We start from the raw sequence: 27,281 nt of genomic DNA, 5'->3' as shown, positions 1-27,281 counted from the left end.
AATTCAACTGCCCCTGCATAGGGAAATCTGATTAAGGGATAATTCTTGATCAATATAAGTCAAATCAAACAGAACCAGAGAAAAAAGCATATTCTTTCTACCATCACTGGAAAAGAAAAGAGAGGACTGTGGCGGTAGGGGAGGGGAGAAGAGAAAGGGAAGCTCTGTAATTTTAATTTTATCACAACCGTTGAATTTTAAAATAATATATTTATGGTTTCAATTACATTTTCAGTAGATGTACCATTGTCATCTGAGGTTCCACTAGTGCGTATCTTGCACAAAGATATTCGAAGAGAGGATATTATTGTCCACGTAGTCAGTATTTAACTCATTCCTCCCGTCCGTCCTCCGCCTCTTCAAAACCCTAGCTATTTGGTGTGAATCCTGTTTTACTCTCTCACTTTCTCTGTTAACAATGACCATCTCAGTGCTGAGTTTTCAAGCAATATGCAACCCTCCACTTCGACTCCCCTTCTCCACCTTCAACCATCAACGTCCCAGTCGAAACTTCGTCGTTTGCTCCGCGAAGCCGGTTGTTCCTCCTGCCCTCAAGCACACAGCCGCCGCTCGAATTGAGTCTCTCAGCCAGGTCTCCGGCGTTCTGGCTAGCCAGTGGGGCAATGAAGGCAAAGAGAACCTCGTTGAAATCTTAGCCCCGCACTTCGATATCGTTGCCATCTATCAGGTTCTGCTACTTTTCCTTGTGTTAGGGTTTAATGGTTTATTGCTTTATACATTCCAATCTTTTCTTCCATTGAATTATGTTAATTTGCACTGATAAGTTGTGATTATTATATGTCATCAGGGTGGAGCTAGTATTCCGGTAACCTTTCATAATTTCAAAGGGAAAAAAATTGCCCTTGATCTTATTCCATCCGGTATCCTCAATGAAGATACTATTTGTGTTATAGGAAATGGAGTGGCAGTGCACGTGCCACGCCTAGTTAGTGAAATTGACTACCTCGAGTCAAATGGGGTCTCTTGCAAGGGAAGGATATTGATATCTGATCGCGCTCCGCTTTTGTTTGACTTCCACCAACAAGTGAATGAACTCTGTGATTATTTTATTGGTTCAGCCCTTGCAGGCCTTGGACCATGCTATGCCAACAAGGTTATTCGTAATGGCATTAGAGTAAGCGATTTGAGGCACATGGATACTTTTCCTCAGAAGCTCGATCTTTTGTTATCAGATGCGGCAAAAATGGTCGAAAATTTTGACTATGATGCGGCAATACTGGTCGAAAAATTTGACTATGGTCCATGTATGCTCAAGAAACAAGTTGAAAAATACAAGAGATATGCTGAGAGGTTGGAGCCTTTTATCGCTGACACAGTGCATCTCTTGAACGAAGCTATAACTCAAAAGAAGAAGGTTTTGGTTGTTGGAGAAGAAGCAACCATGTTTGACATTGACTTTGGAACTTATCCCATTGTTACTACTTCTAGCACATCAGCAGGTGGGATCTGCACTGGTCTTGGTATTGCCCCAAGATTAGTTGGTGATTTAATAGGAGTGGTGAAAGCATACACCCCTAAATTTGGTATAGGTCCTTTTCCAACAGAAGTTCTGTGTGGTATAGGTCCTCCTACTCCAACAGAAATGGTGGTACGTTCATATTTATCATTTCTTGACTCTTATTTTGATTGAATTGTCATACTCATACCCATGAAGAAGCCTATGCTTCTAATGTTTTTTAACTTCACCTTTTTTTCTCTCTTGTTTTTGTGTATTCAACAAATGCAACGTCAACAGATTTGGGCATATTTAACCCGGGTGAATGCTTCATTATTTTTATTTTTTTGGCTTTGCAGGAAGCATACAAAGCTAAATATGGTATAGGCCATTTTCCAACAGAAAATTGGAGTTTAGAGCGCTATCAATTACGCCATTCTGTTTCCAAGGAGTTGGGCAATCATGCTCGCCTTGCTCAACGATGTGGTTGGCTTGATATAGTCGCATTAAAGTACTCTTGTCAAATCAATGGTTTTTCATCATTGTATCTGAGCAGGCTGGATGTTTTATCAGATCTTGACAAAATACAGTTGGGTGTCTCATATAAACATTATGATGGGACCCCAATCCAATCATTCCCTGCAGATCTCGATCTTCTTAAGCAATTGAAGGTAAACTTTCCTCTTTTTCGCTTCCACTCCATTATCAAAATTGTGATTAAAATCGCTTAATCGTAGATTATGTGATTAATGGTTACCTGGGCTATTATTATCTGGGTAAATCATGACACGATCATGAGATTAATCGAACCTGAGTTTTTTTGTGTTATTATGCTATTTTCTATGCATATACATGAATATAGGATTAATCATCAAGTTAGTCCATGTCTTTGTATGCTCGCTTGTGTTTTGTCTTTCACTACATAAAATTTTGATCCTTGTCCCCACGATTGCACCCTGTTTGCCTATAGTCCTCGCCTGAGGGTGGAGCTCCAGCGAAGTAGGAGTGTTAGGCGAGTGCATAATTGCATGTGGCATGCTTACAAGGATTTTTTTAGCCTATGAAAAAATGTGGATTTTTTTTTATATAAATTACACATCAGGAAAACATAAAAATTAACTCACTATTTACATTAATCAGAAATTACCCCCAATACCCAACATCGACAAGTTCCATCTCCAGATCTCCTCCTTTCCTTTCCATCCATGACTTTGGTTCTTCTCTTTCGTTGGTAGATTAGGGTTCCCATCCCTCCTCTCCCACTACAATTTTTGGTCTGCGTTGTTCTTCATTCCTTCGTCCTTGTTTTCGTGGTTTTCGTGGCTCTGCGCTCTCCTGACTTATGCGTTCTTGTGCATTTTGTGTTCTTTACTATCCTTGTTCGTCAGAACGCACAAGAACTCAGAAGTCAATAGACCGCAGAAACCGCATGAGCCGCGGGAACAAAGGCGAAGGAAATGAAGATGAACAATGCATATAAGAAATCGTGGGTGGGCGAGAGAGGATTGTGTGAAACTTATCCCTCAAGGAAAGAGAAGAACAAGACTCCTGGGTGGAAAGGAGAACAAGATGAAACTCGTGGGGTTGAGATTTAGTGTTGATTTGTGGTTTTTTGATTTAGCGTTTTAGGAGGTTAACTTCTGATTAATGTAAGTTGTGGGGTTTAATTTTTATGTTTTTGTAATGTGTAAATGATTTAGATATGGATCACATAACTGCATGCTTTTATTTATTTTATTGTACTAATGTATACCAAAGTGTTGTGACAATGAGGCTTTTCGATAATGATAAATGTCCTTAGTTGCCCTGCAACTTGTGTTGTATTTTCTGATGACTTCTTATTTTCATGTTTTAGGTGGAATATGAAGTATTTCCCGGATGGAGATCTGATATTTCATCAATCAGAAACTATTCTGACCTTCCAAAAGCTGCACAGCAGTATGTGGAAAGGATAGAAGAACTTGTTGGTGTCCCTATCCACTACATTGGTGTGGGGCCTGGACGTGATGATGTCATATTCAAATGAGTCTATTGTTGACATGTGACATTTATTTTTTTTATTCCAGCTAATACTGGTGAGGATTACGTACTTTATGTAATTTAGAGTATCTACATTCATCATATTTACTAAAATATTTACACTTTATTTTTTACAATTTTCCATAATGTCACATCATCTACACTATTTTACTAACTTTTTACTTCAACCCAACAACTCTTAAAAGTTTCTATAGTGGATCCCACCATCAACATCACATTTGTATATTTTATTATTTATATACAATTATATTAATGGTAAGTGGTTGTAATAAATACAAGTTCACTTTTCAAGTCTAGTGTAGAGTATATATTCTCACATACTCATCTTTATCATGTTGGAATTGAATATGTACTCCAATGGTAATAGATACTCATATGAGTATGTATTTAACATTAGATACTACCATTGGAGATGCTTTTACTAGTATTTTTTAACCGTGTCATATTTTGTTTTGTGTGATTTTTTAAAACTTGTGTATTTTTTTAAAGATATTTCACGGGTTAAAAGAACACATTTTTTTAGACATATAAGTAAATAAGAAATCATAAATTTGTAAGTTTTTTTTTATCTTTTTTTTACATACAGAAAAAGTTTTTTGTATTGAATGTTTTTATTTTTGTTTTTTAGTTACAATATTTTTTACCTTTGTCGTTTTTCTCCCAAAATTGTTATTTTTTTATGTATTAAATAGTTTATTACAGGGAATTGAAGTAACATGTATGTGCTAAGAATAGACGCTGAAGGGCTAAGCAATGAAAACTGGTTCAGAGTCACGTTGTGAAAGCCAACTACTCCTTTCTCTCATAGCTCACTTCAAATACTAAGTACTATTATTAATATTATTAGTAACTCTATATATTTGTAAAAAAATAAACTCTATATATCAAAAGTAATTAATTGTGTCCTATGCAATTCTCTAACTCATATAAACTAAATACTAATAAAAATATTTAAAATAATTTTAAACTAATTAATTCTATTTTTGTTACAATTAAAAGTAAGCTCGAAGGTCAAAACAGATTTTGTCCATCATTCCATGACAATCCATATTTTAAATTCGTAAGAGCAACAAATAATGTTCTTGAATTAACACGTTAAAGTAAAATAATCATGTATTTACTTAATGCAACCATTATTATAGAGATAGTTCATCCATGTTTGATTTTTGTAATTAGCAACTGTTTATAAAAAATTAATCAAAAGTTATTGTCTTTGTGTGAGGTTTAAGTTGTTTTGAAATCATCCAGTGGAGCATGACAGAATTTTGTACCTAAGCATCCTAAATTTCTGTAACAAAAACAAAGGTTGCCTTCAAAAGGCATGTTCCTAATAGAATTTATGATACTCAGTTGAATGAATGGTTTGGAAGATGAAAAGATCTAAAATATCATATAAATGGAGTTTTGGCCGTCTATGTTTCAGCCGTTACACTTCAATGATGCGGTTTTTTACAGTTTTTTTTACGGTTTCTTTATGTTTCCACGGTTTCTTTTAACGTTACAAAATAATAATAAAAAAGTAAGTGGGCTGGGAATATAGAAAGTAATGACGAATGAGTGAATGACAATTTCACTATCTAGGGGAGTTACAATATGCCCATTGTCTTTAAAACGTTTTTCTTATTAAGTTTGTTAGATGTTTTCCAATTGAGAGAAAAACCTTGTAAGTTAATAGAAAGACTTTTAGAGGTATCATGTAGATATCATAAGTCATAATTATAAACATGAAGGTAATATGAGATGAAGTTCTTTTTATCTATAAACCATTTTTATGTCTCCCCCTCAAAGTTCATCAATCAAGGATCTGATACAAAGCACACCCATGATATTATATCATATGATTTAGCAAGTTTTCCTATATGTTCTACTTAGTCATACCCATAAAATACATCTTTAAAAAGGAAGGAAAGTGAAGGCAAAATCTTGTACAAAAACTCAATTATTCAAGCATCTGAAATGCAAAAATCAACACTGACAAATAAACAGGATGTTGTTAATTTTATTATTTATCATCATTAACATTGCAGTCCTATTTACTGATCTCATTACTAATAAGCTCAAAGCCATGCTAGGTTCTTCAAAGGAGTAAGAACTGTCTTCCTTAGCAAACTACGTTACTTTTTCTCTGCCCTGACCACTCATCTTGTATCTAACAAAGGTAATTGCAGCATTTAAGAACAAAGAAGCTGAGTAGATAAAAGCAAGGATGACTTCCCCATGGTATCAGGTGAATTTTAATTCAATGTGCATCTTTTTCAAATCAAAGTTGTTGATAGAATGCTCCATAAATCTCAAGTGACGAGAAATTCAAACTTTAATGTGTAAAGCTAGATAAACCTACACTTAGAATAATGAAAAACCACATCCATCATTTGCATAAATTAAGAGGCTTCCACCATAAAAAAGAGGTTTAAATATGTTTTTCGTCCCTGGACTATTAGTGAGAGTTGGTTTTCGTCCCTCGTCGGAGTAAAAGCTGAGATATGCCCCTAAACATAAAGAAAATGGTTGGTTTTGGTCCTTGCGGGAATGGTGGCGCTGACCACCGTGGCCACATGTCACGGCGAGCTGACGTGACTCTTCCACGTCAATTAATGAGGTGATGTGGATTTTTTTTTTCATTTAAATTAAAACTTCATAATCTTAATTCAACCCTTTAAAACCCACTAATTAACCTAACCTAAACTAAACTATTTTAAAACAAAATTAAACCCAAATTAGAATCTGAAACACTACCACTCACTCGCATCTTCATCTCACGCTTCATCTTCAACTGCTTTCATTATTTGCCGAATAATGTTTTGTACACATACCTTTTCCACCTCCACCTTGCTTGAATAAGAAGAGAAATGAGAGTAATGAGTGATATGATATGTGATGTGACAAGAAATGCAGAGAGAGATAGAAAGAAAAATGTGTGGAAATGAGATGGAAGAGAAAGTAAGGTGTGTATAAATCATTACTCGATTTATTTGCCTTCAACTCTATCAAACATTCATAGAACCTAGATCTTCCACGACAACCTTCAACTAGCAAGTTTTCCCCAAATTTCAAAAGCTTTAACTCCAGATAACCTTTAACAAAAAAATTCCCCCATATTCCAAAAGCTTCAACTCACGAAAAAATCCAGAAGCTTCAACTCACAATAAACTTCAATATACAATTTTTAACATTTCATCTTCGTCATTATCATTCTTTCTTCCACCGTTTTCCCTCTTGAACAAGAACCCACAAAAGATAAAAACTCAGAAATCCTAAAAATCAAAACTTTGCAGAGGTGCGAGAAGCTTGGGAGATGATGGTTGGTTTCTGTAAAAAAGGAAGGAACTTTGGTTGGATTTGGGTTTTGAATCTGGGTAAAGGTGGTGCGGATCTTGCAGTTCTGAGCTTTAACAACTCTCCTGCATTATCATAAGAAAATGAACTTGCACAGAATTGGCCAAATATAATGAAATCTCCATGCCAGAATTGCCAGATCCAACTGATAGAATAGGAATGTTATGACTATTCTTCCTGTAATTATGCTGTAATCATGCTAATCATATTAGGCATTAGTTTGACTTTAACCTATTCATTTTTGTATATATATTGAATTACTATCAATGAGAAAGGTACCCAATTATTTCCATAATCTTACATGGTATCACGAGTCTTTCTCTGATCCAAACCCTAGCCTCCTTGCGTTGACGGCCGTGCCACCTTTCTCCTTTTGCACCGCCTCCGCACACAGGCTCCTGCGCCGCCGCCGCACGTCGCCGCCGCAGCGCCCCTCTCCCCCTACCTTGCTTCCGCCCAACCCCGCTCTTCCCTTTCCTATTTTCTTTTTCTCCCCTCACCAGCCTTCTTCCATCCTTCCTTTCCACGAGCCGCAGCCGCCCCTGCCACACCAGGCCGCCGCCGCCGCTCCCGCGTGCCTCCCAGCCACGCTCCGCCGCTGCCTCTGTCATCCTCTTTGGGTTCTTCTTCCAGCTCGCTACCTCCCTCCGCCGCCCACAGCCGCGCCGCCGCCAGCCCTCGGCTCATCGACCGCCGCCCTTGCTCGCCGCCGTCGCCCCCAGTCGCTGGCCTGCCGCGCCGCCAGAGCACGCTCCCATCTGTCTTCAACGTGCAGCAGATCCGGGCTCCAACCAAACAGTCCAACCCGACCCGGATCAGTGCCCCAGCGCCCCAGACCGTGCGGTTCGCCCTGATCCGGCCAGACCGCTCGGTTCATCTTCAGCAGTTAAAAAAAAAAAACAAAAAAAAAACAAAAAAAAATCTTATTAATTTTTTCTGCTGATTCTCATGGCTGATTCCACTTCCATCGATGCTTCCTCCACTCCTCCGGTGGTTACCTCCGCAGCTCCTCCTCCGGCCCCGCCGGCCAAATCAGATTTTCACCCGGCTCAGCCGTTTCGAATATTAGGAATAACATTCCTATTATTCTTGACGTGGAGACTGACCGCTATGGCACCTGGGCGGAGCTGTTCCGCATTCATGCTCGTTCTCACCGAGTTTTGCATCACATTGTCCCTACTGCTGACAAACCACCTCCACCAGTGACTGATCCTGCCTATGAGCAGTGGGCCACTTTGGATGCTACGGTCCTTCAGTGGATTTATTCCACCATCTCTGTTGACCTGATGACTACTATCATGGAGCCTGGCTCCACTGCCTTTACTGCTTGGACGCATCTAGCGGATCTGTTTCAGGACAATCAGAACGCTCGTGCAGTCACCCTCGAGCAGGAGTTCTCTACTGTTCGCATGGAGGCATTCCCGACCGTCGCTGCCTACTGCCAGCGTCTGAAGACGCTTTCTGACCAGCTTCGTGATGTCGGTGCTCCTGTGAACAATCACCGTCTGGTTCTGCAGCTCATCTCCGGCCTCACCGATGCATACAGGGGTATTGCTACTTTGATCCGTCAGAGCAATCCGCTCCCCTCCTTTCATCAGGCTCGCTCCATGCTCACCTTAGAGGAAGCCAGTATGGCTAAGATGAAACCCACTGAGTCTCATGCTGCCTATGTTGCTACTCAGCCGCATTCTTCTGATGCCTCTTCTTAGAGTTCTGATCGCCGGACCTCCAACCGTTCACGATCCCACAACTCTAAGGGTCGTGGTGGGAGTCGTGGAAACGGTGGAGGATCCCGCCGTGGCACCTCTCAGGGCTCCTCTCCTCCGATGCCTCCTCAGCAACCGTACTTCCCCTACCAGCATTGGGGATGGGCTCCACCTCCATGGGCCATGCCTCCGTGCCCATATCCTACTTCTCAGTGGACTCGTCCTTCTGCTCCTCCTCGGCAACCTGGCATTCTGGGCCCGCGTCCTCAGGCTTATGCTGCTTCGGCCTCCTCCGTGCCCACTGATCTTGCCACTGCCATGCACACCATGACGCTTGCTCCTCCAGATAGCACCTAGTACATGGACACTGGAGCATCATCTCATGTAGCAGCATCACCAGGTAATCTCACGTCTTATTCTAATTTGAGTCATCTTAATCAGAAACTGTATGTTGGTAGCGGACAGGGTATTCCAATTCAGGGTTCTGGCCACACCACCCTACCTACCTCTTATAAAACCAAGCCTTTGTCCCTTTCCCATGTCTTGCACACACCACAAATTGTTAAAAACTTAATTTCTGTGCGACAACTCACTACTGATAACAATGTTTCTGTTTGTTTTGACCCATATGGTTTTTCGGTTATTGATTTTCAGACGGGGATTCCACTCATGAGATGTAATAGTCCTGGCGACCTATACCCAGTCACTCCGTCTTTTCCGTTTGCTGGTCTAGCTCAGAGTCTCTGGCACAGTTGTCTTGGTCATCCCAGTTCTTCTGCCTTGCAGTCTCTACGTAGTAATAAGTTCATTAGTTATGAGCATTTGAACTCTAGTCCAGTTTGTGAGTCTTGTGTGTTTGGCAAACATGTTAGGTTGCCATTTGTTTCTTCTAATAATGTTACTGTGATGCCTTTTGACATTTTACACAGTGATCTATGGACTTCTCCTGTTTTATCGTCCGCTGGTCATCGCTTTTATGTTTTATTCTTGGATGATTTCACGGATTTCTTGTGGACGTTTCCTTTAAGTAATAAATCTCAGGTTTTTGAAATGTTCACCTCTCTGTCAAATCAAATCCGCACGCATTTTTCCCAAACTATAAAATGTCTTCAATGTGATAATGGGCGGGAATTTGATAACAAATCTTTTCATGATTATTGTGCTGCTAGTGGTCTTATTTTCCGTTTCTCCTGCCCACATACATCATCTCAAAATGGCAAGGCGGAACGCAAAATACGCACTATTAACAACATGATTCGCACTCTTCTCGCTCATGCGTCTGTTCCTCCGTCCTTTTGGCATCATGCTCTTCAAATGGCTACCTATCTACTCAACATTATTCCTCGCAAAAATCTGTCCAATCTCTCTCCCACTCAACTTCTGTATCGTCGTGACCCATCTTACACACATCTTCGCGTCTTTGGTTGTCTTTGTTATCCATTGGTTCCATCCACTACCATTAACAAATTACAACCGCGTTCCACCCCGTGTGTCTTCTTAGGGTACCCCCTTCATCACAGAGGTTATAAGTGTTTTGATTTGTCGCACAGAAAGGTCATTATTTCCCGACATGTCATCTTTGATGAGACTCAGTTTCCCTTTGCTAACCTGACTCCCACACCTTCCTCTACCTATGAGTGGCTCTCGGATGATATTCATCCCTCTGTTATCCACCGTTGGACTACTCAAACTCCTTCACCAGACCTTCAGCCTACACCTGTAGCCCCTTCAGCCACGACTACACCACCCACATCCACGGCCTCCTCATCCTCTCCTTCAGATTCCTCCCCCTCATCTTCTACACCTCAATCCCCACCTCCGCCTGCCCCTCCTATTCGCACCATGGCCACTCGCAGTATGCGTGGTATCTACAAACCCAGAAAGCTCTTTAACCTTTCTGTTACCATTGATGATCCCACCATCTCACCTCTTCCCAAAAATCCTAAGCTAGCTCTTTCAGACCCTAATTGGAAATCCGCCATGCAGTCTGAATTTGATGCTCTCATTAGAAATAATACTTGGGATTTGGTTCCTCGACCTTGTGATGTCAATATTATTCGCTGCATGTGGATTTTTCGTCATAAGACGAAAGCTAATGGTTGTTTTGAGCGTTACAAAGCTCGTCTTGTAGGTGATGGCAGGTCACAGATTGCAGGTGTGGATTGTGATGAGACTTTCAGTCCTGTGGTGAAACCGGCGACCATTCGCACAGTTCTCACCATTGCCCTTTCCAGGTCTTGGCCTATTCACTAGTTAGATGTTCAGAATGCCTTCCTCCATGGTGATCTGCATGAGACGGTCTACATGCATCAGCCCTTGGGTTTCCGTGACCCCAATCATTCTGACTATGTTTGCCGCTTGCGGAAATCTCTTTACGGGTTGAAGCAAGCGCCTCGGGCATGGTACCAGCGTTTTGCAGACTATGTCTCCACCATTGGTTTTCAGCACAGCACCTCTGATCACTCCCTTTTCATTTACAGACGAGGCTCTGACATGGCTTACCTCCTGCTTTATGTTGATGATATCATCCTCATCAGCTCCTCTCATGACCTTCGCAAATCTATCATGGCTCTTCTCACCTCCGAGTTTGCTATGAAGGATCTGGGACCGTTGAGCTATTTTCTGGGAATTGCCGTCACCAGACATGCAGGTGGACTTTTTCTCAGTCAGAGTACCTATGCACGTGACATCATTGCTCGAGCTGGTATGGCCTCGTGCCATCCTTCTACCACTCCAGTTGATACCAATCAGAAACTCAGTACTTCTGCTGGTACTCTGTGTGATGATCCTACTTTATATCGGAGTCTTGCCGGTGCCTTGCAGTATCTCACATTCACTCGTCCAGACATCTATTATGCCGTTCAGCAGGTTTGCCTTCACATGCATTGTAACACCCCGATTTCGGTGGCGTCACTTTAGTAACCAAAAGTAAACTTAATGCGGAAAAACGTGAAATTTTTTTTTTCGATAATAACTAAGACAAGACTGAATTAAATAAAACCCAAAAGCGAAAAGTAATAGAGCTAATATACAATATATAAACAGCCCCCGCTATAAGTAACAACCTCGTCACGAGTAACCTCCAGTGACGGAAAGAAAAGTGTAGCGCCCGAAGGCAAAATGTACAAACCAAATCTAAAGGTAAGTGTCCGCAACACTATCCCTCAAAAACTGAGAATAAGCTGGCTCATCGGCCTGAAACAAGACCTCCTAAGTCCAACCAACTCTCTGTGATTCCCGTAAAGAAACCACACAAAAAGCTATAGGTGGGAAACTACCCTGTCCCGAATGAAACAAATAATGTTCAGAGCTAAGACTCTACTCCTACACTAATCCCATCTCGAGGAGCTCACACCAGCACTAAAACCTACATGCTAGCATGATCGTCGTCCGAATTCGAAATCCAGAACGACCTAGTCTATGTACACCATCCGTCCTCCGCTCGCTATCGCGATGCGCTCCTGTTCCAGCATCCCAACTCTAGTTTCCCCCGAAGGGTGAACCGTCGTGAACCAGTCCGCCAAAGACATCTGACAAAGGGCGTTTGTCCGCCAAAGCACACACAGAAGACGCGAGGGTCAACTCCAAAGAATTACATAAATAATAGCACCAATAGTTATAGATAAGAGAATAGCCACTTAGGCTTATAGCTAGGGATAACATCCTAGGGTTGCATATTCCATAATGAACTTAACAGCAATAATAACAATTAACATGTTCCAAATAGGATTAACAAATAACAATCACACTCGACAACTAAATCAGTATGCATGAATGCAGGATGATTAGTCAAACAACGTCTCCGACTCTCACTCGACACGTTGCCACGTGTTCTAGGTAAATTAAAGTCTCTAAAAGCTTACCCTAAGGTAAAGTCGATTTCTGCGACAAAAGACACTTCTTCACATCAACATAGTAACTCATGATGATCTCCGGATCATCCGACTCATCTCAATCCGATGGTCACAACTGCTCAACAAGCAAAGAGTATCACATACTCGGAAACTACCGGTTTCCCGGACTTATCCCCAGGATAGCCCAACAATTAGGCATGTCAAGTCGATCCAACCCCTTGGGTTGAACATACGGACTCGCACACGCAACTCCCACAATTAGGCATGTCGAGTCGATCCAACCCCCTGGGTTGAACATACGGACTCGCACACGCAACTCCCACAATTAGGCATGTCGAGTCGATCCAACCCCCTGGGTTGAACATACGGACTCGCACACGCAACTCCCACAATTAGGCATGTCGAGTCGATCCAACCCATCGGGATGAACATACGGACTCGCACACGCAACAAATGACAACGCCAAGTCGGTTCACTCAAAAGAGTCGAACATACGGACATTGCGCGTGTCCAATGACTATCGCCGAATCGATCCAATCCATCGGATTGAACATACGGATCCGCGCGAGTCGAAAGGTTATCGCTGAATCGATCCAATCCCTCGGATTGAACATACGGATTCACGCGAGGTAAAATGGCAATCGCTGAATCGATCCAATCCCTCTGATTGAACATACGGACTCACGCGTGCGTGAGTGACTACCGCCGAATCGATCCAATCCATCGGATTGAATATACGGATTCGCGCGTGTCGAAAAGTTGTCGCTGAATCGATCCAATCCCTCGGATTGAACATACGGATTCACGCGAGGTAAAATGGAAATCGCTGAATCGATCCAATCCCTCTGATTGAACATACGGACTCACGCGTGCCTGAGTGACTACCGCCGAATCGATCCAATCCATCGGATTGAATATACGGATTCGCGCGTGTCGAAAAGTTGTCGCTGAATCGATCCAATCCCTCGGATTGAACATACGGATTCACGCGAGGTAAAATGGCAATCGCTGAATCGATCCAATCCCTCTGATTGAACATACGGACTCACGCGTGCCTGAGTGACTACCGCCGAATCGATCCAATCCATCGGATTGAACATACGGATTCGCGCGTGTCAACAATTATTGCCGAATCGGCCCAACCCGTCGGGTTTGGACATACGGATTCGCGCCGCACAGTCGAAGATACACCCAACAACATAGCTGCTCCAACAGCACAACCACAATAGCTGCTCCAACAGCACAACAACAAACGCTGCTCCAACAGCACCACAACATCTACATACTCGAAGCCCCTCAACTTTCTCAATGCTGGGATCCGACGACACTTCTCGTTTTCCAAAACTATGATTTGCATCCAAAGCTTCCTTCCGAGATTATTACCATTACTTAAAGATTTAGAGGTTGTTTAATGTCTTATGAGTTTTCTTTACAAAATAATTATCCTTTTAGTCTTATCGCGAATCCTATAAGTTCTCGGGATCTCCTAATCCCCAAATGACTCCAGAGAATGTCTCGATCCATACAACACCACAACAAGGCCCGAATCTCATTCGTCCTTTCAAGCTTTCTCAAAACTCTCAAAATAAAATCGGCATGACCTGCCCGCTTTTCTCACCGTTCAGAAACTCAGATTATAGTGCAAAAGCAGAATTAACTCATCATAATCAATCAACATGTCATATGTCAATATCTTAAGCAATAACCACATAGCACCTAGCATATAAGGCATGCACCACACATCCTAAATTACCCAATTAGCACTTAGCATGCCATTCACTCATCAAAAACATTCAGTAGATGCATCATCTACATTGTCAGCCGAAGCCTCAGAAAACATTTTCCAATCACACACAATTCCAGTGCATAAACAGTAATCAATGTCGAAACATCGACCCTAAGCATTAACTAGAGATTCAGTGAGAATCCCTCACCTGCAGATTCTCCAGGATTATCTTCTAACTCTTCCTCACAAGCAAAGCGTTGCTCCTCAGGAAATTCCTCAAAAGTTCCTTTAAAGCAAAGTCACAGAAATACTCTCAGAATCTATCGGAAACTAAACTATCAATACTTACTAAGGTTACACGAAGCAATACATACTCCGAGGTACGATAATCTAGCGCGAAAGGACAAGTTTTCGGAAAAGGAAATTTTCCTCCTCCCCCCTAATAGGGCTCGGCCACTTTGGTTAATTGTGGGGTTCGATTTTTCTTCGATCAAACTTGGTTCCTATGCTTTCATAAGCCGTAACTAAGGGTATTCTGAACTCGGAAAAATTATCGGATCAAAAACTGTCGCAGGGGTATTTTGGTCATGATTTTTAACTTAGGATTTTCAAAACTGAAATCCCAAAAATAAAATTTTGCAGGGACGTCACCAACGACGTTTATGACAACTAATCCTACTAGCACTAAGCTAAGGCGATAGTTTTCAGCCTAAAGGTTGAAGCTTTACCTCAAAAACTCCAAAAATGGGTATTTAAGGCTAAAATTGATTCCGGCGGAATTCCGGCGACATAACGGAAAATCTAATCCGGCAGAAGTGATCTTGGGCACATATAGAAGAGGTTTAGAATCAGAAATGAAAGATTCAGGATAGTTTTGCAAAAACCCATAAACTATCCACTCAGAAAACTCTACAGAAAAGCTATGGAAAAAGCGATCAGAGGTAAGGATTAGCGACTATACCTCGAAACCTTGAAGCAGCAACTGATTAATCAACGATCAAGCAAGGATTGAACAAAATCTTCTTCTCCTCCTCTCCTCTCAAACTCGCGGCCTCCTTGGATGAAATGGGTAAGATATTTGTTTTTTTCTCATTTCTTGGCTATATATAGAGGTTGGCAAAACGCGGTAAAATGAAAGTTTCGCGAATCTGATTTTTCCGGCGTCATTCTCCGTGAATTCTAAGATAGGTTTTGGCGAAAGAATTCCAAAACTAAAATGAGGTCTCTTTGTATTTTTGCAACTAAAGCATAGTCGGTATAAAACTATTTTACCCGATAAGTTGCTTTTTGCATCGAATGTCGGAATAGAAAACTTCCTTCGGAAGAAAGATTGAAATCATCAAGAGAAATGGGTGTACGCGTGTAGAATATTCATTTGAAGCTCTGAATAGATAAAGTCCCCATAGTCGGGTGATTCTAGGGTTTTGAAATACCAGGGTTTCGGTTTCGGCAAACTTCCGATGATTGGAATCGGACGTTCGTAGATCCTAGAGTTTCGCCTCGAAACGATTGTGATATATGGAAAAAGAGAAGTTCTAACATTTCTCTGAAGATTTTTGGAATTAACTTCCGTCGTGCCTAAAAGTGAAAATTAGCTATATACTAGGGTTTCTGACCTAGGTTAAGCGTATAACGATCGTATTATAACTTTTATCGATCATGATGTAATCCTTTGACTTTTCCTGAACTTTCTCCTTCATAAATTTATTTCATTTGGTAAACTCTAGTTCAGGTTTCCCTTCACAATACATCAACCCTAATCGTAAATGGAAATCTCTTCCACTGATCCTAAGCTTAAAATCTTGGGTCTTACATTACTACCCTCCAAAAAGAAAGTTTCGTCCTCGAAACTTAAGGGTCAGTAATAGTTCTGGATATTATTCCTTGATCTTTTCCTCTAACTCTCACACAACACCGTCCGTGTCTTTATTCCAAATAATTTTCACTAAAACACTCTGCTTTCCCTTCGATTGTTTCACTCTTCTAGTCCCAATGTTGACCAACGGCGTCTCAACAGACATATCATCTTTCAACTTGCCGAGGTTTAACTACAATCATCAATGATAACACCGCTAAAACTCTTACTCGAATATGATCTCCAGCTTCTGAAGTCAATCTTTACCCTAAGATTCTCATTCCACTTAGCAAAATTCACTCGATAATCTCTAGCTCGTATCACCAAAATCCATAACAAGTTTCATTCACTCTTAGACTTTAAGCAACTTGTCCAAATATGACAACCTCAAGTGTTCATCTTAATACTAACACCTCCCTTTTCTGTAACTTGATCACCATCTCGTCAATCAACTTCTTAATCTCTCTATCAAATTCTAACCAACTTCGAGTCCTAGAAACTTAAGACAACAGTTCATAGACTTAAAACCTGAACCTTCACCAAGTTTGGACCTCTAATGTCCGTTAATTCTTCAATGCTTCCTAAATGAATATCCATTTCTTCAAACTATATCTCCTTCGCAAGAGAACTTATACTTAATGCGAACTTTTTCCTCCCAACTCGACTAATCCTCGATCCAATCAAGTTAATCTTACCAATCCTTCTATCAAAGTCCATAGCCAGCTCTGATTCCGAATATCACCCCCTCAATATTAAGTTGATCAAGCCTAATACATCGAAGGTGAAATTTAGAAAAACCCACTGGAACAGTCAATGAGTTCCTATCATCCAATAGTCACAATTATCCTGACCTCACATCCCCAACGATTCCGCTACGGAACTACACGCCCTCGACATCATACGTAAACTATCCATAAGAAATCTCTATGAGATTCATTCTTCAGCTTCTAGCTTCCTTTTAAACGCATCGGTAGAAGACTACTTTCTAAGCTTAGCGTGTCATTCTAAACCTCGTATAACTTCTATAGCTAAAATACGAGCTACGGTCAAATAAGGTATTAATAGGCGTAATAACTATAAGGTCAAAGCTCAAACAGTATAAGTAAGATAGGTGTGCTTGCACACGCTACGCGATTAATGGAACATATTATACTGAAATGAGAAAGAATGGTTAGAAGGTTATCATCGTTCGGTTTAGTTAAACCAACAGTTAGTACTAATCATAAGATAGCTTTTCCATAACTATACAATATGATTAAGCAATAACTTCAATCAATTCTAAGCGAAAAATCGCTTGGCAGACAATCAATTTTTTTACTCTTTGCAGAGTCACACAACCTAGCACAGAAGACCTATTCCCCAACAACTCCCGAAAGACTCGACCGTGCTCTGATACCACAATGTAACACCCCGATTTCGGTGGCGTCACTTTAGTAACCAAAAGTAAACTTAATGCGGAAAAACGTGAAATATTTTTTTTTCGATAATAACTAAGACAAGACTGAATTAAATAAAACCCAAAAGCGAAAAGTAATAGAGCTAATATACAATATATAAACAGCCCCCGCTATAAGTAACAACCTCGTCACGAGTAACCTCCAGTGACGGAAAGAAAAGTGTAGCGCCCGAAGGCAAAATGTACAAACCAAATCTAAAGGTAAGTGTCCGCAACACTATCCCTCAAAAACTGAGAATAAGCTGGCTCATCGGCCTGAAACAAGACCTCCTAAGTCCAACCAACTCTCTGTGATTCCCGTAAAGAAACCACACAACAAGCTATAGGTGGGAAACTACCCTGTCCCGAATGAAACAAATAATGTTCAGAGCTAAGACTCTACTCCTACACTAATCCCATCTCGAGGAGCTCACACCAGCACTAAAACCTACATGCTAGCATGATCGTCGTCCGAATTCGAAATCCAGAACGACCTAGTCTATGTACACCATCCGTCCTCCGCTCGCTATCGCGATGCGCTCCTGTTCCAGCATCCCAACTCTAGTTTCCCCCGAAGGGTGAACCGTCGTGAACCAGTCCGCCAAAGCACACACAGAAGACGCGAGGGTCAACTCCAAAGAATTACATAAATAATAGCACTAATAGATATAGATAAGAGAATAGCCACTTAGGCTTATAGCTAGGGATAACATCCTAGGGTTGCATATTCCATAATGAACTTAACAGCAATAATAACAATTAACATGTTCCAAATAGGATTAACAAATAACAATCACACTCGACAACTAAATCAGTATGCATGAATGCAGGATGATTAGTCAAACAACGTCTCCGACTCTCACTCGACACGTCGCCACGTGTTCTAGGTAAATTAAAGTCTCTAAAAGCTTACCCTAAGGTAAAGTCGATTTCTGCGACAAAAGACACTTCTTCACATCAACATAGTAACTCATGATGATCTCCGGATCATCCGACTCATCTCAATCCGATGGTCACAACTGCTCAACAAGCAAAGAGTATCACATACTCGGAAACTACCGGTTTCCCGGACTTATCCCCAGGATAGCCCAACAATTAGGCATGTCAAGTCGATCCAACCCCTTGGGTTGAACATACGGACTCGCACACGCAACTCCCACAATTAGGCATGTCGAGTCGATCCAACCCCCTGGGTTGAACATACGGACTCGCACACGCAACTCCCACAATTAGGCATGTCGAGTCGATCCAACCCCCTGGGTTGAACATACGGACTCGCACACGCAACTCCCACAATTAGGCATGTCGAGTCGATCCAACCCATCGGGATGAACATACGGACTCGCACACGCAACAAATGACAACGCCAAGTCGGTTCACTCAAAAGAGTCGAACATACGGACATTGCGCGTGTCCAATGACTATCGCCGAATCGATCCAATCCATCGGATTGAACATACGGATCCGCGCGAGTCGAAAGGTTATCGCTGAATCGATCCAATCCCTCGGATTGAACATACGGATTCACGCGAGGTAAAATGGCAATCGCTGAATCGATCCAATCCCTCTGATTGAACATACGGACTCACGCGTGCGTGAGTGACTACCGCCGAATCGATCCAATCCATCGGATTGAATATACGGATTCGCGCGTGTCGAAAAGTTGTCGCTGAATCGATCCAATCCCTCGGATTGAACATACGGATTCACGCGAGGTAAAATGGAAATCGCTGAATCGATCCAATCCCTCTGATTGAACATACGGACTCACGCGTGCCTGAGTGACTACCGCCGAATCGATCCAATCCATCGGATTGAATATACGGATTCGCGCGTGTCGAAAAGTTGTCGCTGAATCGATCCAATCCCTCGGATTGAACATACGGATTCACGCGAGGTAAAATGGCAATCGCTGAATCGATCCAATCCCTCTGATTGAACATACGGACTCACGCGTGCCTGAGTGACTACCGCCGAATCGATCCAATCCATCGGATTGAACATACGGATTCGCGCGTGTCAACAATTATTGCCGAATCGGCCCAACCCGTCGGGTTTGGACATACGGATTCGCGCCGCACAGTCGAAGATACACCCAACAACATAGCTGCTCCAACAGCACAACCACAATAGCTGCTCCAACAGCACAACAACAAACGCTGCTCCAACAGCACCACAACATCTACATACTCGAAGCCCCTCAACTTTCTCAATGCTGGGATCCGACGACACTTCTCGTTTTCCAAAACTATGATTTGCATCCAAAGCTTCCTTCCGAGATTATTACCATTACTTAAAGATTTAGAGGTTGTTTAATGTCTTATGAGTTTTCTTTACAAAATAATTATCCTTTTAGTCTTATCGCGAATCCTATAAGTTCTCGGGATCTCCTAATCCCCAAATGACTCCAGAGAATGTCTCGATCCATACAACACCACAACAAGGCCCGAATCTCATTCGTCCTTTCAAGCTTTCTCAAAACTCTCAAAATAAAATCGGCATGACCTGCCCGCTTTTCTCACCGTTCAGAAACTCAGATTATAGTGCAAAAGCAGAATTAACTCATCATAATCAATCAACATGTCATATGTCAATATCTTAAGCAATAACCACATAGCACCTAGCATATAAGGCATGCACCACACATCCTAAATTACCCAATTAGCACTTAGCATGCCATTCACTCATCAAAAACATTCAGTAGATGCATCATCTACATTGTCAGCCGAAGCCTCAGAAAACATTTTCCAATCACACACAATTCCAGTGCATAAACAGTAATCAATGTCGAAACATCGACCCTAAGCATTAACTAGAGATTCAGTGAGAATCCCTCACCTGCAGATTCTCCAGGATTATCTTCTAACTCTTCCTCACAAGCAAAGCGTTGCTCCTCAGGAAATTCCTCAAAAGTTCCTTTAAAGCAAAGTCACAGAAATACTCTCAGAATCTATCGGAAACTAAACTATCAATACTTACTAAGGTTACACGAAGCAATACATACTCCGAGGTACGATAATCTAGCGCGAAAGGACAAGTTTTCGGAAAAGGAAATTTTCCTCCTCCCCCCTAATAGGGCTCGGCCACTTTGGTTAATTGTGGGGTTCGATTTTTCTTCGATCAAACTTGGTTCCTATGCTTTCATAAGCCGTAACTAAGGGTATTCTGAACTCGGAAAAATTATCGGATCAAAAACTGTTGCAGGGGTATTTTGGTCATGATTTTTAACTTAGGATTTTCAAAACTGAAATCCCAAAAATAAAATTTTGCAGGGACGTCACCAACGACGTTTATGACAACTAATCCTACTAGCACTAAGCTAAGGCGATAGTTTTCAGCCTAAAGGTTGAAGCTTTACCTCAAAAACTCCAAAAATGGGTATTTAAGGCTAAAATTGATTCCGGCGGAATTCCGGCGACATAACGGAAAATCTAATCCGGCAGAAGTGATCTTGGGCACATATAGAAGAGGTTTAGAATCAGAAATGAAAGATTCAGGATAGTTTTGCAAAAACCCATAAACTATCCACTCAGAAAACTCTACAGAAAAGCTATGGAAAAAGCGATCAGAGGTAAGGATTAGCGACTATACCTCGAAACCTTGAAGCAGCAACTGATTAATCAACGATCAAGCAAGGATTGAACAAAATCTTCTTCTCCTCCTCTCCTCTCAAACTCGCGGCCTCCTTGGATGAAATGGGTAAGATATTTGTTTTTTTCTCATTTCTTGGCTATATATAGAGGTTGGCAAAACGCGGTAAAATGAAAGTTTCGCGAATCTGATTTTTCCGGCGTCATTCTCCGTGAATTCTAAGATAGGTTTTGGCGAAAGAATTCCAAAACTAAAATGAGGTCTCTTTGTATTTTTGGCAACTAAAGCATAGTCGGTATAAAACTATTTTACCCGATAAGTTGCTTTTTGCATCGAATGTCGGAATAGAAAACTTCCTTCGGAAGAAAGATTGAAATCATCAAGAGAAATGGGTGTACGCGTGTAGAATATTTATTTGAAGCTCTGAATAGATAAAGTCCCCATAGTCGGGTGATTCTAGGGTTTTGAAATACCAGGGTTTCGGTTTCGGCAAACTTCCGATGATTGGAATCGGACGTTCGTAGATCCTAGAGTTTCGCCTCGAAACGATTGTGATATATGGAAAAAGAGAAGTTCTAACATTTCTCTGAAGATTTTTGGAATTAACTTCCGTCGTGCCTAAAAGTGAAAATTAGCTATATACTAGGGTTTCTGACCTAGGTTAAGCGTATAACGATCGTATTATAACTTTTATCGATCATGATGTAATCCTTTGAATTTTCCTGAACTTTCTCCTTCATAAATTTATTTCATTTGGTAAACTCTAGTTCAGGTTTCCCTTCACAATACATCAACCCTAATCGTAAATGGAAATCTCTTCCACTGATCCTAAGCTTAAAATCTTGGGTCTTACATGCATGCCCCCCGCACAGAGCATATGCTTGCACTGAAGCGCATCCTGCGTTATGTTCAGGGCACCTTACAGTTTGGATTGAATCTTTATCCTTCTCCTATCGAGAAGCTTATTTCCTACACCGATGCTGATTGGGGTGGATGTCCCGACACACGTCGGTCTACTTCTGGCTACTGTGTGTTTCAGGGTGACAACCTCATCTCCTGGTCATCCAAGAGACAACCCACTCTTTCCCGGTCCAGTGCTGAGGCTGAGTACCAGGGCGTTGCTAATGTGGTTTCTGAATCGTGTTGGCTACGTAACCTGCTTTTGGAGCTTCACTTCCCTCTTTCTCAGGCTACTTTGGTGTACTGTGACAATGTCAATGCTATCTACCTATCCGGTAATCCAGTCCAGCATCAGCGCACTAAACATATTGAGATGGACATTCACTTTGTTCGAGAGAAGGTCGCCCGTGGTCAGGCGCGTGTTCTTCATGTTCCCTCTCGTCACCAGATTGCGGACATCTTCACCAAAGGCCTCCCTCGAGTTCTCTTTGATGATTTTCGATCCAGTCTCAGCGTTGGCGAACCTCCCGCTTCGACTGCGGGGGTGTGATAGAATAGGAATGTTATGACTATTCTTCCTGTAATTATGTTGTAATCATGCTAGTCATATTAGGCATTAGTTTGACTTTAACCTATTCATTTTTGTATATATATTGAATTACTATCAATGAGAAAGGTACCCAATTATTTCCATAATCTTACACCAACAACCAGAACATTCTGATTTTTGAACTCTTTCCCATTTTTATACCCGGTTCAATAAATCACTTTCCCTTTGAAACCCTCTAATCATTCAATCTGACGTACGCGAGGTTCTGCTGTTGAACGAATTACTATCTCTTCTACATCTCAACTCTCCATTCTCCTTCAAGCTTGAATCAAGGTTGCGATGGGGTGCAGGGAAGAGATAGATGAAGAAGAAAAAAAGAGGATGAAGTAGGGAATTGGGTTTGGGGCCCCCATATGGGGCTCCGCGACCCACTTAAAGTGGGGAAATTACTGGAAAGCCCCCCTTTAATAGAATACAGAAATTTATCTTCCGTATTGAATACGGAATTTAATTTTTCGTATTCTATTAGTATGTAAACGACAGAGGGTTTTTTCAAACCCATTTCAGCGCTCTCTTCCAACCTTCTCATTTTTCCTCTTCAATCTTCGATCTCCGACGCTCTCCTCGCTTCAATCATCATCTGGAAAGTGTTCCATCATCTTACGTAGAGGTTATGTTGGCTGAAATGGTATAAATTGGCTTTGGGGCGAGTTCCGATTCACCAATGGCGTTAATGGAGGTTCTGGTTCAATACGGAAAATGATTTTCCGTATTCGATATGGAACATCATTTTCTGTATTCGATATGGAACTTCATTTTCTGTATTTTGGGTCTGTTTAGTCTTTAAGCAAAAATCTAATTAGCTTGATTAATTTAGAAAATGTTTTTAAATTGATAATTAAGATAGTGAATTATATAGTGAATTTATAGATAATTTATTTAGTGAATTTATTTAGAGATTTAATTGAGAGATTTAATAATTAAGAGAATACGGAACTTTATTATCCATATTGAATACGGAACTTTATAATTCATATCGAATACGGCAATTGATAATCCGTATTGAATACGGAATATCAATGTCCGTATTCACTACGAAAATTTATATTCCGTATTTTATCGCGTCTCAGAACTTCAAAACATCATCCTTCTAACTACTTAAACTACTTAATCTAACTACTTAAACTACTTAATCTAACCACTTCAACTACTTAAACTTACAACATAACAACAAACAACCAACAACACTCACCTCAAATGCTATCTTGTTGCATCCAATGGTGGAGAGCTTGGCCAATGAAGGAGTTGGTGGTGGTGGTAGGAAGAATGAAAGTGAGGTAGGAGAGGGTGAGAGAGAGGGTGGTCTGGAGGCATTGAGGGGGTTAAGGGGGCTGGTGAGGGGTTGGTGACGGAGGAGTAATGGTGAAGGGGTTGGTGGAGGGAGGAGTAATGGTGGAAAAGATGATGTCTGTCAGAGATAGAATACGGAATTTTAACTTTCGTATTCTATTTTAGTGAATACGGAAATTAAAAATCCGTAGGGCAGTTTTGGGTTTAAAAAAAAATGGTGGGGCGCGGAGCCCCATAGGGGGGCCCCAAACCCAATTTCCGATGAAGTAGATCTGAAGATGGATGAATATTTTGGGTTTAATTAATAAGTTTTATTTTAAAAAGAAAATAAGAAATTATAATATGGAATTGAAATAAATATAAGAAAAATTTCCACATAAGCTAATTAATTGACGTGGAAGAGCCACGTCAGCTCACCGTGACATGTGGCCACGGTGGTCAGCACCACTACTTCGGCAAGGACTAAAACCAACCATTTTCCTTATGTTCAGGGGCCTATCTCAGCTTTTACTCCGGCGAGGGACGAAAACCAACTCTCATTGAAAGTTCAGGGACGAAAAACATATTTAACCCTAAAAAAGATGGATGCATTAGAAATAAAACAGTTTACTTGCTCACATGGAGTAATACAGTTTAACAATTCAATCACTAACAACTTTTGCATGCACACAAAAGTAAAATGAGAGATGTTTCTAGAGACATGCTCAAATTCCAGGGGAGGATATATCTTAGAGAATCAAGAGGGGGATATGCTCAATGAGAGATGTTTCCAAGGACATGCTCAATTTTCAGGGGAGAGATTCTTTTACAGCTTATATGCCTTAGAGAAAGTCTCAAGAGGGGATAAGCTGAAACATTATATCAAAATAGAAAGTAGTGAGCAAAGTAAAAGCATTCTTATTTGTCCTTCCACTGCACAGAAGCTCCATTTAGCAACCTAACTTCTATAATTTAAGTCAACAAACAAAGGAAGATCAATATCGAGAAACAAAAAGCGTATGAATATCAAATTACAGTAAAAGACTATAAGCAGATGGATACATTTTCTTGTTAAAATTAACTAATGGCATAGAAAACAACACATTTAACAATGATAGAGAAATTTAATAGTACTATGTGGTATGAGCCTAAGAGAAAAGGAACCATTCAAAAAGAGCAAAGGAATTATGACATTAAATGGCACGCTAAAGTGGTAGTCTACTTATCATCATTACTCAATTTAAGATTTTCCTCATGGGTCTATCTACTTACTCTATCTCTTGACCTTTCTTTTAATAGATTTATCTCCCTTTCCTTCTCTCTAGTTTTATCTTTCCCCTTGTCCTTCTCTCCATCTTTATAGCTTACCCTCTTCCCTTAACTATCTGTATGCTTCTTTCGCTCTCTTTCCTTTGTCTTATCCCTATCTCTTTGATTCAAATAAACCAACACCTGAATTATAGCAAATACTACTAATTAACTATAGAAACAAACATATCTCACACTGCAAAAAAAAAATTAAAAAATTAATGAGCCGAGCTAAAGCAACAGCTCCATCATACCAAACCTCCTCATCTCTGTTTTCACGGCAGTCTACTTTATCATGAACATTACTCAATTCATGATCTTCCTCATGGGTCTCTCTACTTACTTTATCTCTTGACCTTTTCTTTATCTTGATCTATCTCCCTCTCCTTCTCTCTATTTTTATCTTTCTCCCTCAGATGTAATGACAATTAACTACGAAAATGATAAGGAGGTGACAATCTGCAATCAAAGTACAGTCCAAGCACAAAGAATTTGGATCAGTTATGCTTGAGTCATTCCACATGAAACAAATTCTGTCAAAATGGATCTGAGGAAACAACTAAAGCAAAAGGATAAACAAATCAGCAATCAACAACTTAAAGTCATTGCTCAAACTAAAATGGCTAAAACAAAAGTCTAAAATTTCTGCAAGTTAATAAAGCAACCAACGCATTCATCATTAGATCATGTTGAATCTGATAATATTTCTTGTGTGTTATTCATTGATAAACTTGTATAATATATATAGATGCAAAAAGATAACAAAAACTATATCTATCTAAATCTAAAAGATACTAATCTACAATAGAAACTTATATTTGAACTATATATCTATTTCTAAACTAAATCTTAATAATAATATTCAACACTCCCCCTCAAGCTGGAGCATAAATATCTAATGCATCCAACTTGTTACATATGTATTGTATCCTAGGACCTCGTAAAGACTTAGTTAACATATCTGCAAGTTGATCCCTAGATTGAACATAGGAAGTCTTGACGACACCTGAGAGGATCTTCTCTCTGATAAAATGGCAGTCAACCTCTATATGTTTGGTCCTCTCATAAAAAATTGGATTTGAGGAAAGATACAAAGCTGATTGGTTATCACAAGCAAGCTCCATAGGACCTAACTCAAAAAACTTTAACTTCTGAAGCAAGTGCTTTAACCAGAGCAATTCGCACGTAGTGTTAGCCAAGCACGATACTCTGCTTATGTACTAGACCTTGCTACTACTGTTTAGTTCTTGCTTTTCCAGGAAATTAGATTGCCTCCAATAAGAACACAATAACCTGTAGTGGATCTTCTATCACTAACATCACCTGCCCAGTCTGCATCAGCATATGCAATGACATCAGTATGACCCTTGTCTGTATAGACAAGGCCCTTTCCAACTGATCCTTTAATGTATTTTAGGATCCGAATGACTGCATTCCAATGACTTAACAAAACAAAGATTCCACAGAAGCTGAATAACAAGTCTATAGGTCATGAAGGCATCTAGGATGCTGGCTTTGACGAGTAAAGGCAGTTCCTCTTTCAACAAGGGTTGCGGAAAATGCCTGTTCTTCTTCTTTGATGATTCAATTTGTAGATGTCCCAGTGGACAGATCAAACAACGAAGCTCTTTCTCGATGTCAAGAGCATAGATGACATCTTTCTTTCTGATTTGCTTTGCAGTTGCAAATTGCATGTAGAGATCCGTAGGGGCTTATATTGTAGGTTCGAGCCCTACTAAGACTACCACCCCCTTATCTTCACCCGATACAAGAAGGCAGTCGAAGTCCCCTCCACTCTTCATTTTTTTTGGGGGAAGACATCGCTTTCCTAGTCGATTTCCCTCATTGCACTGTCCCCTTAATGCTACGAAGTGAAGCAGGCATAGAGACCAACCATAGGGTATCATCACATGGTGAATTAAGAAACTGACTCACAACGCTAACTGGGAAGGCAATGTCAGGTCTAGTCATTGTAAGATAATTTAACTTCCCAACTAACCTTCTATATCTCCCAGGATCAGGATATGGCTCCCCCTGATTAGGAAGAAGCTTCACATTGGGGTCCATAGGTGTGTCTACAGGTTTACAATCAAGCATTCCAGTTTCCTCTAGAATATCAAGAACATATTTCCTTTGAGAAATAGGAATACCTACCTTTGATTGTGCCACCTCAATCCCAAGAAAGTATCGTAACT

General features: G+C 40.7%; 1 protein-coding gene and 1 pseudogene across 1 annotated transcript; both read left to right on the top strand.

Moving 5' to 3' along the window:
* The first annotated feature begins 232 nt into the window (after positions 1–232).
* On the top strand, positions 233–3,749 carry LOC130737676 (adenylosuccinate synthetase 2, chloroplastic-like). Its single transcript, XM_057589501.1, has 4 exons — positions 233–688; positions 809–1,609; positions 1,816–2,127; positions 3,312–3,749. The coding sequence occupies exons 1-4, from the start codon at positions 419–421 to the stop codon at positions 3,480–3,482; spliced, it is 1,554 nt and encodes a 517-aa protein (XP_057445484.1). The 5' UTR covers positions 233–418; the 3' UTR covers positions 3,483–3,749.
* Positions 3,750–7,812: 4,063 nt separating this feature from the next.
* Positions 7,813–9,267, top strand: LOC130736114 (uncharacterized; annotated as a pseudogene).
* Positions 9,268–27,281: the final 18,014 nt, after the last annotated feature.

This window comes from Lotus japonicus, chromosome 2 (genome assembly GCF_012489685.1).
Source record: "Lotus japonicus ecotype B-129 chromosome 2, LjGifu_v1.2".
Classification (NCBI taxonomy): Eukaryota; Viridiplantae; Streptophyta; class Magnoliopsida; order Fabales; family Fabaceae; genus Lotus; species Lotus japonicus.
This window is presented reverse-complemented; position numbering and strand designations above follow the sequence as displayed.